Below are 12,309 nucleotides of genomic sequence, written 5' to 3'. Positions count from 1 at the left end.
CAGCGGCTGGTAAACACGTGGCCATCTGCTGTTCTTCCCCTGCGCCTCTGATGCCATCACTGTCTGGGTTCCTGCTTCCAGAGTCCAAACGTCAGACGTCAGCCCTGAAACCCAGCCGTAAAGGAAAATACACATTCCTGTTGTTTGCCCATCAATACAGACTCATAATTATGATTCCTTCTGTTGACCAATTGTGGACTTACTGTAAATGATTTAAAAAAAGAGCTGTTGACTTCATCACTAAAAGTCACAAGTCTCATTGTGCAACATGAACATATTGAGGTTAGTGTGATTGAGGACAATCACCCTGAGGGAGTGGGAGGTTTATGAGTTGGATGCACCAGAAAGAGGAAATGAAAGGAAGAACGACCAGTGCAATGTCTCATTATCCCAGACCCAACATCTGCATCATATCCCTGCAGATACAGGAGTGGATCAAATTAATTCAAGGAGTTTCCTCAGAGTTTCTGCTCGCAGACACTTCCGCCAAAGTATTTGGGAAAAAAAAAAGACTGACAACGGGACTTTGCTGTTGGAGGTCTGACTGACTGTTGATTTGAGTCTCGCCTGTAACCCCCACAGTGCGCTTCACCAGCGGTCTGATACTGGGAGGCTGGGACTCACTGGGAGCTGCCACCTTAATGAGAGTGCATGTACATAAATTCCCCCAGACGCGTCTGCACATTAGCAAATTACAACAGTAATTTCCTCTTTGATCTTCAGTTTCCTGCTTCATCTTTTCTGTGTGATCACTTTGATGTCATGTATCGGATGTGTGAGCATGTAGCCACACCTAAACCTGGTCTAAACATAATCTCTGACTTTATATAGTTAATTATTTTAATGGTGTTTTAACTTCTATCTGTGTTTAGTCTGAGAAACACAGAGTAAATACCGGTTATCATCATGGAAGCACAACACAACATGGAACTGTCTCTTCAGAAAGTCCAGATGCTGTGACTCAGCTTCCAGAGGTCACAAACAGCATGATTAAACACAGTCTCTGCCAGCATGAGTAATTGCATTTCCAATTTACTATTTTGTGAAGGGGCAAAGATGGACTTCAGAATTGGCGTCCAATCAATAATTTGCCTTCCAGTCGTTCCTGCCAGTTTCAAAACCTTTATCTATTTCCTCAGATCTAAGTCAAACCTGTATCGATCTGTTTCAGTGACAGATGGGCCTGTTTCGAGGCAGACTCCAGCCTCTCGCTGGAATCACTGCTGTTTGTAAAAACCGATGGTGAAGAGATGAGACAAGGAAGAGATGAGTGATCATATGATATTGTGGTCAGGCAAAAAATCAGTGTAGAGGAACTGACAGCAGTGAAGTCACCAGCCTTGAAATGAAGGAAGCTCCCTTCACTCCTTTTAGCCTGTCACTGAATTCGCCGCTCTCTGTGACCTGGAAACATCTGCACAGCGCAGAGGGAAGTGGTACCAGTGCTACGCAGAGTGAAAACACCACCGTCAAACCAAAACTAGAAACACTCCCATCAAACTACACTGTAAGTTAACATTCAGGTAAGAATGAGGTCATCACTGAAATCCAGAAAGCAGAAATGTCATGTTAAAATGCTAAAGCAGGTCAAATGGACCTTTGGCTGTGAACAGATACATGAAAGAGGCAAACAGATGTTATACAGATGTGTTATTCCTGCTACGTTATGTTGGAGTCTTAAGGTCCGGCTTTTCCTTGTTTTAGTTGCTGATGTGTGATGTAGGAGGATTCGTCTCTGGGTTCATTGGACAGATGATGGTGTAGGAGATCCCCAGTGACTCTGCAGCGCACTGCGAAGCAGATAACCACAGAAGAGCGTTGACCATGATGTGCAACCACAGAACGAGCGGAGTGATGAGAAGAGGAGCAGGCAGCAGCAGCAGACTGTTGTCATATTTTACCATTTAAATGCTGTAGCTGGTGATTTAGTGGGCGACTTGCTGCCTGTTGTTTCACTGTCGACTATTCATTAGAGCAGGAAAAGCTTTTCATGTTTACAGTTCAGCTCTGTTCAAAGAACCTGTCTGTCCTGCCCACATTTGTTTTCCCACGGGATTCATCCAAATCCAGCCTGACGGGTATTAAATCCCTCCTTTCCCACCAAACAACTTTCTATTTATGGAGAAATCCCCTGATGCAGGTGGAACACGGGACAACATGCGATTACAAAAAGCTTTGTACAGTTAATCGCACAGCATCAATAAAACTCATTTGATGCTACTGACACAAGCCTTTCCAGAAAATGTTCTGACATGAACCACGAGGAGCGTTTCCTGAGCTGAGGAGACATCTTGTGGTGAGGAGAAAATAACCACCGGTCAAGGTCACGCAGATAAAACCTGTTCAATAGCTTCCTGGGATAAGAGACCATCCATCATTTCAGCTTCCAAGGACAAAAAACAAAAGTTCATGAGCATTATGCTTCATTCTGTCATTTATTATTATGGGACAGCTCAAAGGTAAAAATACGCTCACTCTCTATGATCAATTCTTTTACAATTATTTATTTGAAACTGGAAATATTGGTTTCAGCTCCAGTCTAATAAGAGCAGTACTGTCCAACAGTGGCTCACACACCCCTCACACACTAAACCTCTCAGCTGGATTTGATTAGCTCAATATTCCACTCACCTGGTGAGTCTAAGAACAACAAAGACTTCAACCTTTCCATTGATGCTGCAGCCAAAGCATCTTTAACAGCCTGTGTTAGTTCAGTTACAAGCTCCAAATGTGGGGACCTCATGTGTGTGTTTGTTTTGCACATAAAAGAAACGCCGCTCGTTAGAAATATTTGTCTGGGGAACAAACACTCACGGGACGGCGTCCGGTGCCCGGCGCAGGGTGTGTTTACCGTCCTCAGCCCGTTCCGCCCATCACGGCACCGCCTGCCGGCAGCACGTGAGCCGAGTGTGAGAGCTGTCATTGGGCCGAGACCGGAGCAGAGGCGCGCTGGGCTGACCTCCACCTCCACCAGCACAAACCGGACCCGCTCCTCGTGTTCCGCCTCTTTAGGTCAGTGACGAGAGGTCGCGTGCGTCACGGTCTGGGTTCTTTTTTTTTTTAAACACGTGGAAACTGAGTGAGATCTGTTGGGCACGGTGAAACACAGACAGTCTTTCAGTGGCTGGCGCTGAGACGGGCTGATTCTGTTGGTTCTGGCCCTGCAGGCTTTTGTATTCGCAGCGCTTTGCGGCTCTAATTGCTACAGTTTAGAAGTTTTTTAGTAAACTTAGTTTAGGAAAGTTCTAGATAAAACTTGTTGCAAACGCATGCGCCTGGATCTGGCTGTAAAGCATGTGCAGTCTCACATTAGCTACATGAACCAGTGCGGTAACCATGGCAACCGTGTTCGCCACAACAAGAGGGGTTTTGTCCCGATGTGCTACTTCTGAGTCCCACTGTGACTGCTCTCCTTTTACTTCTCAGTCTCAGTCTCATTATCTGTCCTTCTTTGTGTCTGCATCACACACACACACACACACACACACACACACACACACACACACACACACACACACACAGAAGAAACCGGTCTACGTATTTATTTTCCCAGGGTGCGTGGTGTCCCTGCATGGAGAGTGTTTACAGGATGTTATCTCTGTCAATGCCGGCCCCTCATCCCTCTGAGTGGGTTCCTAAGGAATGCTGAAACGAGATGGAGGAGTTCCAATGGGGGAGTGACAAGAGAGAGAAAGGCAGACGGATACAGGGAGAGAGAGAGAGAGAGAGAGAGAGAGAGTGAGAGAGCCGGTGGGGAGGGGGGAGTCTATATATGCATCCCAAAGAGGCTGGTGCTCACAGGCACAGCTGGACTACTGGATAACTGGACTCTGTGGATATTTAGCTGAGAAGGTGAGTAGATCTTTTATGTTGAACTATTTCCCTTCTGATTCTTAATTATTAGGAAAGAAAGAAAGAAAGAAAGAAAGAAAGAAAGAAAGAAAGAAAGAAAGAAAGAAAGAAAGAAAGAAAGAAAGAAAGAAAGAAAGAAAGAAAGAAAGAAAGAAAGAAAGAAAGAAAGAAAGAAAGAAAGAAAGAAAGAAAGAAAGAAAGAAAGAAAGAAAGAAAGAGAAAAGCGTCATATTTCGTCTTTTTATGATTTTCTATTTTCACAATAGTGGAAGCTGTTGGTTGGAAGCTGAGAGGAACTACATCCAGTTTTCTCTGTTCAGCTATTTTCTGTGACAGAGGTAGGCTGAGTGTCGGGGGGATGTGGCCTTGCTAAAAACTTGCGTATGTCTCTGTTCAGGCTTTGCAGTTGAGCGTCTCACACTCAGAGGGGAGACGAGCTTCAATCACTCCTGTGTCGCCTTTATTGGTTTTTACTTTTGATCTTATTACACAAGATTTGAAAATTGAAGTAAGAAGCTTACGAAAAGATAATTGCTCTGTAAGTATTATTCTTTCCCAGTTTTGATCATTTAGAACGGAACTGTTGCGTAATAATAGGTTGATCATTTAGGTTATTTCATTAGCTGGTTCAGTGGTTTAGAGCTCCGGTGACATGCGCCTGAAGTCAATCCAATTAGTGGATTTATAGGAAAAGCTGAAAAATGACACCATGACTGCAGAAAGCATTAGCGAGGAGACACTCCTGCCTGTTTAATTCTGACCAAACTGTCAAAAACAGAAGATTTGCCTGTTTCTGGTTTGAGCTGGATGATGATGGAATCATGATTGCATTAGTGAACAAGTGTGTTGGAGGGTTTTCTTCTCTGTGGCCGGGGTGTGCCTATTCCTGAAACGGGCTCCAGGGAGCGAGGAGCGCCTTAGGTCATCTCTGACTATTTGACATCATAAACTGTAGCGTCGTTACTCAAGTGAAGCCCCTGCATTCTATTTTGCCAACATCTGTGTTTGCTTTGGGTCTTGGCTATTGTCAGGGCAGTAAAAACATGACATCCCAAAGGGCCAGCGCCGCAGCGTTGCACAATACCTCATGTCATAATTCGTGAGCACACACAGTCTGTTTGATATTTGCCATCTACGTGTTCCTCGTTCGTGTACTTTGAAAAGCTTTTTTGATATGCATCAATGCCACCAGGGCTTAATAACGAGTCGCTGTCGTTAGCAGAGGCTCCGAGGGTGCGGCATGAAACTGGATGCCTACATGTGCTAACACGACCTGCCGTTTGCTTTATGGTAGGGTTTGTTTGTCAGGAAAACGTCCTGTGAGAAAATAATGACTCTGTGTCAGCTGATTGCATGCGTTTGCCAAATCTAGCAACGTAAAAGGAAGAGGAAAGAGGAGAAAATGTTCAGTTCATCTTTACAAGGGTGTCATTTTTCTTATTCTTACAGGAACCAGCACATTATCTGGCTGTGGAAAATTAATTAGGCTAGTTTGTGCAAAACACCCAAAGCAAAGATGAACAGTGTGGCAGACTGGCTCGTGCAGAACAGGGACAAGATCGAGAAAGGTGTGGAGATCATGGGGCAGGCGTCCGAAGTGCTGGCGGCCACCGTGGGCCAGCTTCACCCCGTGCTGGAGGCCGTGTTCGTGGCTTCGGCCGAGCTCCTGAGCAACCCGGAGGGAAAGGAGGCGCGCTACCTGACTCAACAGTTCGAGCTCGTCAACCAGAAGCTGGAGGGAATCCAGGACGAGATTGATAAACTCGCGCTGGAGCTGCAAAAGACGTCCATGAACAAGCAGAACTTTGACCGAGAGGCGCAGATGCTCAGTCAGTACGAAAAGTTCCAGGACTTCGTCAACGCCAAGCCAAAGTTCAGGGAGAAGAAGATGGAGAAGTTCCTCATCCATTACGAGAACACAGACGGGGACTTGAACCTGGACGCCCTCTACAACTCGGTCACTGGGGAGAACGTGTCAGGAGACCCGATGCTGGACACCGTGGTTGCCACGGAGCAGAGGAGCAGGCGGGCGGTGGAGGACTTCTGTGCACGCCTCAAGAAGCTGTTCGTGGTGGGCATCATCGCCGTCATGGGTCACGCCGCTCTCAAGGAAGGAGCGGTCGGCGAGGAGATGGTGAAGAAGTGGCAGGGGCGGATGGAGGACGTGGAGAAGAGGATGAAGGCCGCCGTGGACGACTGCACGCAGAACTTCGCTCAACAAGCCAAGCTGGACATGGAGCAGCAGCTGCAGGAGAGCCCCCGCGCTGTGGACCAAGACTTCACCAAATCCCTTCTGGACTCACTGGTTAAGAAATACGACTGGGTGAACTGGTCCATCAGGGCCTTCAGCGACAGGGAGCGCATTTTCTTTTTCAACTGGCTGGCGGGAAAAAAGTACCAAGGGAGCGGAGGAGCCAACTGGTTTGACATTTTGACCAGTAACAAGGTTAAGGTGGTGATCTCGTTCTGTGTCAACCCCAAGCCCATCAACAAGAGTCAGATCCGGGAGCAGATAGAGCAGCAGAAGCTAAAGGGGAACATGATGGCAGTGGCTCTGGCTCTGAACAAGAGCTTTCCCAACTGCTTGGTCCACGCTGTGAGTCACTACAAGGAGGTGGTGGAGATAAACAACTTCCACGAGGATTGTTACTACTACGGGAAACACAAGCGTGCCTACCTGTGTATCCACCCTGAGTAGCTGCAGTGTGAATGTCTTCACCACAGACCTGGAAACATATAGAAATCAGTGTCTTTGTTGATACGTCAATGTATGCAATCTTTTGTGGCTCTGTAATTCATATCACAGCGTATCTGTCTTTGGCACATGTTGCTACGTGCTCACACTCCAAGGCTGATCCCACACTTTATCCCTTCAGATTCTGGCTGTGGACAATGCTGAGAACCAGTAACTGGCTTTTTGGCTTTATTAGATGTTTAAATCAGCAGATTGTTGCATTCATATGGTCTATAAAGAAATATATAAAGTATTTGGCCACAACACAAAAACGCATATAATGGATAGTGTTTCATTTATATAATCCATCCTTAGAGAGAAATACAACTTAGATTATTATATTATTTCTATAGCTAAAAACCTTAGTCCAACATCTTGAGACGGCTGTACGTATATCTTACTCTTATTTGTAATAAACAAATGATATGAATGCGTTTGTCACTGCTGGTCGTTTCTACAGTCGAATTAAAGGCTCGGTGTGAGCGGATTCCTCTGTTACTACGCGATAACACCAGTTTATCGACTGGGTGGAGGTGACTATCGTTGCGGCAGCGGCCCATTATGATGTGAACTCGGTTTTTTTCGTCTGACTGGGTGTGTCTCCGCTTCACGAGCGCCACATGACCGACGGGAGGACAAACAGTCTGGAAGTTTCGTATCCGCCAGATTGTTGAAGGTGAGTTTGCGTCGGTCATTAGCTTTAATCAGTGGACGGGCTGTTTTAGGGCAGTTGCGCGGTGGCGTCAGATCACTTTAATGGGAAGCGATCGACTGAACTCGACCCGCTTCGCTCCGCGTCTTTTGCCTTTTTCCGCAGCGTTGTACCAATAAAACCCCACGTGCGCGTGAACCAGGCTGCTTTTAGCAAAGTGACGCGGGTGGTTCGATGAAAACGGACTCGCTGAAGCCGTTTGGAGAAAGACCTTCGACTCCTGGGCGTTGTTTGCGCCGCGGTGCCACCGCCGCACTTTTTCCAGGAAGTGTCAAACTTTTTAAAGGCGTAATGCGAATTTATTTAGCCCGTAACAAAAAGCCAATCTGCGGCGTTAACGCGCGATGTTTGTTCCACTCTGTTCCTCGGCTGTGAAATGATACAATTAGACCCTCGGACACGGTGTGATCGATAGGCTTCCCATTAGCAGGACGCATTAACACGAGCCTGAGCGGTCAGCTGCTGCCGGAGGGCTGGGTCCACTCAACTTTAACGGAGCCGCTGGGTTCTGAGTGACAGCCTTTATCTGATGCCTTCACTTTTATCCCAAACACAAACTCTGTCAAGTGTAAATATTTATTATAAAACCAAACATTTTAATCATGTGGCCGCTGGATGCTGTTAATTAAAGTTACCAGGCTCCAGATAAATACATGTAAGACAGCACATACAAATATCTTACAACTGCACAATTGTCTTTTGTAGTATTGTACTACTGTATTATCTTGTATTCTTAGTCAACGGCACCCTCCTTGCTGTTATTTGAGCTGTAGCAGCTCTTTGGCTCTGAAAATGTGATTTCTTCAGGTACATTTTTGTGTAAATTGACTGTGAGGGTGCTCCGCGTGCACTCAGACTGCAGTTACACAACCCATGGGACTCTGGGAAAAAAGCAGAGAACATTAGTGGAAAACACGAATCACAGGTTTACGAAGGTCAAATCAAATGAGTTATGTTAACTGAACATTCTCCAACGTCCTGGAATGTCCTGCACTCAGCACCTGGTTCTCAGCACTTACAGTACACGAGCTTGTTTTACGTTATGGTTCTACACATTTCAGCATCATCATGAATTATGCTCATTATTCTTATATGTGTGTGTGTGTTCTCTCTAAGTCTCAAATGAGAAGTCTGTCTGGGCACATTAATTTCCTCGGCTGTTGACGTCTGCAGATGTGTGTAACATCTGCAGAGCTACACAGTGACTCAGGCTGAGAAATGGGTGCTGTCCTCTCAGTTCGGTTAGATAACCCCCCTTGAGACACAGCAGGCCTCAGCACAGAGACAAATGAGCTGACAGATTATTTTCCATTCTCTTGTTGCCGTGGCAACTTGCTGAGTTTCACTAGAAAGCGCTCCCTTGCCCAGCAAGTCTAACCTCTTATACTTAATCACTTCCCACGCCTGCTGCTTCGGTATTGAGTGGACTGGCTGGGCGAGAACCAGCAGCGCTGCTTCTGCTTCAGCCCACACTCAAAAACCAAAGGCCGGACGACGACCGGCTTGAATTAACCAAAAATTACAGCTAAACGTGATACTCTCCAAACTGCACATTTCCAGTTTTGCAGCAGAACAAGTCTGAACATGCCTGCGACGTACTCTACTCACACACTCAGTCAGACCTCTGGACTTTGGAGGAGTTGTTTGTATTGGATGAATACTTTCCAGATTCTGCACATGTCCTGTGTTGAAGCTGAATAGGTGCAATATGTACAGTATTCCCCTTCGTATCAGGAATTCACACATGCTTTTTTAGTTTTAGTTAGATCCACTGGCAGCAACAGCCATCCCAATGCAAAGACCACAGGCTTCCAGCTTCATTTTAAGGAATAATTGAAAAGAATGTATAATTTAAAATAATATATTATGTATAATATATATTTTTTGATCACACTACTAGTTGAGTGTTTTGACACACTAGTGTCAGATGATATGTTACTGTGTTGATCCACATACTACTAACATACAAACAGTTGAGCCCATATGTTTTCTTTGGAGCATTGGCTCATTGCTCGCTGGGTGTGACCTGCAGCCAGCGCCAGAGCTCACTGGGCCGTTTCTCTCTGTTCTTATCAGTTTTTGCTGTTGTAAGAGAAGCCAGAGAGGAGGTTACAGTCCAACACTGGAACAGGACTGTAAGTAGATCTACAAAAGTCTTTGAAGTCAAATGGTGGATTAAATCTGCTGCAGCTGCGATTGTAGTTAATGTCCCTAAAAGGCTTTAATCTAACTAACGTCCTTCATTTTTTCTGTCTCCTTAGACTCAATCTAATCATGGCAAACCAGCTACAGACGCTTGTAGCAGAAAAGAAGGACATGGTGGAGACTGTGATGGAGCTGTTGGAGCAGGGGGCCGAAGTAGTGGCCAGCTTTGCGGGTGACTTCTTTCCTTTTGTCTCCATCGCTGCTCCAATTGTTAAACTTGCTTTTGACAACGTGGAAAGCAGTGAAGCTAAATTCATGAGGGAGCAGTTTCAGAAGGTGCGGGACCATCTGGAGGTGGTCTCTGAGGAGATTCAGAGGATCAACGATGAGATCAAGAAGAGCGGAGTGGACACTACGTATTTCCCAGTGGAAGAGAACATCACCAACCAGTTCAGGAAGTACATGGAAATCCTCAACGCCAAGCCCAAGTACAGGGAGGCTAAGAAGAAGCTTTTCCTGGACCATTTTGACAAGACCGGTGGTGAGAAGAACCTGGAGACCCTCTACGATGCTGTGACGGGGAAGCAGATGTTTGGCGAATCTGTGCTTGAAATCATTCTCAACTGCGAAGAGAAAAGCCGCCGGACCATGGAGGACTTCTGCGCCAGGTTGAAGAGGCTGTTCTGCATCGGGCTGATCGCGCTGTTGGGCCACGCCGCTCTGAAGGAATACGGCGAGGAGGAGGACCTCCTGAAGGTCTGGGGCGAGAAGATGCAGGATGTCCAGGCTAAAATACACAGCGTGATCGAAGACTGCATCGTCAGCTTCCCTACGCAGGCTGCACTGGATTGCCAGCGACTGGTCAGAGACCAGCCACATTTAACCAACCAGCAGTTAGCCGACGCGCTGCTTGAGAAGCTAAAGAAGAAGTACGACTGGGTGTCCTGGTCCGTGCGCGTATTCAAGCCTTTCAGGGTTTGGTTTCCTGGCAACAAGGACCCCCACTGCGTGACGGGGAAGAGCCGCTTCCAGGTCCCCTCATCAAATAAGACACTTGTGTGGGTGTCCTACAGCTCCTCACCTGAGCCTGTGGATAAGAACCACATCCAGCAGCTGATCCAGAGTCAGAAGAAAGTCACGGCGACAAGCGTAGCAGAGTTCCTGTTTGAGAAGTTGCCTGGTAACTGCGTGGTCCACGCTATCAAATCCAAAGACCCGGCCTGCTCCTCGAGCTTCAGCGACGAGCTCCACTACTGGGAGGTTCACAATGAATTCTCCGTGTGCGTCCACTCGTCCTGAAGCTCTCAGCTGTCGCTGGACCATTTTAGGATTGAACAGATAATCACCACTTCTGTTGCTGCTTCTGTCCTTTTTTTAATTACTGTCTTACAGACACAAGTGATTTTCTTACTTCTAAAACACACAATCACCTGCTATCTTATTAAACGTTGATCTTATGACTCATTGATGTTATAAACATGTGGTGGTTGTGTTACTTTGGGACGAGCGGGGTATTTGTAGCTTTAAAGCGCCTGGTGTCAGAGAGAGATAACGTTTTGCTGGTGGTGATAAGCAGTGACCTCGCCCACCTGAGGTCACATAGATCGAAGTCTTCACAAGCATTTTTATAGAAATCTTTGATTTTACTTTTTGTACTCATCTGACAAAAAACCTTAAACCAATAAAACTTTATTCACACAGCTTGTCATGAACATGCTGAGACGAAGTGATGTTTACATATGTAGAAGCCTTAAATAGTAGAACGACAGAAAGCTACTCTTCAGTGGAAATAAGAGATAAGGGTTTAAGATATTTTGTGATTTTAAAAGGTCCTTTGACCAAAGCAGAGACACTAGGCTGAACCAAAGGAACGTCTGCAGAAACACCTGCAGACCACTAATCTGTATTTGTCTGTGTTAATGTAAACCAATGTTTCATGGGTGTGTTCTTTGTTCGTGTCCAGTATGGTTCCTATGTTATTGCAATAGTTTAATTCATTGCTTTAAAGATCTCCTCTGACCAAAACATGCTTCATATTTAATGCTGGGGTTTAATGTTGCACTAATGTTTTTCTACATTGTATGATGGGGTATCACTGTCTCACAGTTCTGTTGAAACACCAAAGCAACAAATGTAATAAAAATTTAAATAAACTTCCTCAATAACACACGTTTGTAGTTTTTTTAGTCTTGTGAATAATTATTAACAAGTGCTTTTTTGACCTACTCTTCTGAAGCATCGGCGAATGAGGAATTTACCACCGATCTGCGCAGCTCAAGACTCGGCTTGGACAAAAGAAGGAAATGGTTAGTTACGCTGGAAACACCCATGGTGCTCTGTGATTATGTGGTTGTGGGGTTTCTATCTTGGGCACATGAAGACTCATGTTCCTGCAGAACGTCACACTGTCGAGTCAAATGCCCAAAAGCAACGAGCAAGTGCAATGAGAAACAACCGGGTCAAGGATTACAGTCCCAACACCAGGATAGTCTGTGTGAAGGAAACTTCCTCGATAAATAATTTACTTAAAACTTAATTTGACCTCTGACCTTTCATGAAGACACAAACCTTAAATAAAAGAGGGCTTTATTAATAACGATAACAATGGTTTCTTTTGTCTAGTTTTCTCTCTACAATGGAAAATATAATAAAATCCTAGAAAATGTCTGCCTATATGACAAGAAAGTTTGAAAAGCTTACCATTTGCTGTCATGTGACCTGATATGGTTTCAGAAAACATTTAATAATGAAGCTGACATTGAAAAACAAGGAGAAGGAGCCAGTATTCTTCATTTTCCAATACTTAAAAAACTCAGCCCTCAAAACGTCACAACATTCTCTTATTTGTCTTGTGTTGTTTACCTGT

General features: G+C 45.4%; 2 protein-coding genes and 1 long non-coding RNA gene across 5 annotated transcripts; 2 read left to right on the top strand and 1 right to left on the bottom strand.

The window, feature by feature from the left end:
• Positions 1 to 3,697: 3,697 nt before the first annotated feature.
• On the top strand, positions 3,698 to 7,016 carry rpz5 (rapunzel 5). 2 transcript variants are annotated; one of them, XM_029129466.3, is made up of 3 exons: positions 3,742 to 3,852; positions 4,250 to 4,390; positions 5,302 to 7,016. In XM_029129466.3, the coding sequence occupies exon 3, from the start codon at positions 5,369 to 5,371 to the stop codon at positions 6,548 to 6,550; it is 1,182 nt and encodes a 393-aa protein (XP_028985299.1). In that variant the 5' UTR covers positions 3,742 to 3,852; positions 4,250 to 4,390; positions 5,302 to 5,368; the 3' UTR covers positions 6,551 to 7,016. The 2 variants fall into 2 exon arrangements, with proteins under 2 accessions (XP_028985298.1, XP_028985299.1); XM_029129465.3 differs by lacking the exon at positions 4,250 to 4,390 and having other exon boundaries at positions 3,698 to 3,852.
• Positions 7,017 to 7,133: 117 nt separating this feature from the next.
• rpz4 (rapunzel 4) lies at positions 7,134 to 11,610 on the top strand. Of its 2 annotated transcripts, XM_029129467.3 has the most exons (3): positions 7,178 to 7,262; positions 9,375 to 9,433; positions 9,560 to 11,610. In XM_029129467.3, the coding sequence occupies exon 3, from the start codon at positions 9,573 to 9,575 to the stop codon at positions 10,740 to 10,742; it is 1,170 nt and encodes a 389-aa protein (XP_028985300.1). In that variant the 5' UTR covers positions 7,178 to 7,262; positions 9,375 to 9,433; positions 9,560 to 9,572; the 3' UTR covers positions 10,743 to 11,610. The 2 variants fall into 2 exon arrangements, with proteins under 2 accessions (XP_055359220.1, XP_028985300.1); XM_055503245.1 differs by lacking the exon at positions 9,375 to 9,433 and having other exon boundaries at positions 7,134 to 7,262.
• Positions 7,861 to 12,309, bottom strand: LOC129603170 (uncharacterized). The gene is made up of 2 exons (XR_008692857.1): positions 12,144 to 12,309; positions 7,861 to 8,179 (listed from the first exon to the last, which is right to left on the bottom strand). It is a non-coding gene; the product is annotated as an uncharacterized LOC129603170 (long non-coding RNA).

Source organism: Betta splendens, chromosome 16 (assembly GCF_900634795.4).
Source record: "Betta splendens chromosome 16, fBetSpl5.4, whole genome shotgun sequence".
NCBI classification, from domain to species: Eukaryota; Metazoa; Chordata; class Actinopteri; order Anabantiformes; family Osphronemidae; genus Betta; species Betta splendens.
The sequence above is the reverse complement of the archived record's forward strand: the minus strand, read 5'-3'. Positions and strand labels throughout refer to the sequence as shown.

Excerpts from the sequence above, each read along its gene's own strand:
- rpz4 (XM_055503245.1), top strand. The coding sequence starts at position 9,573 with ATGGCAAACCAGCTACAGACGCTTGTAGCAGAAAAGAAGGACATGGTG.
- rpz5 (XM_029129465.3), top strand. The coding sequence starts at position 5,369 with ATGAACAGTGTGGCAGACTGGCTCGTGCAGAACAGGGACAAGATCGAG.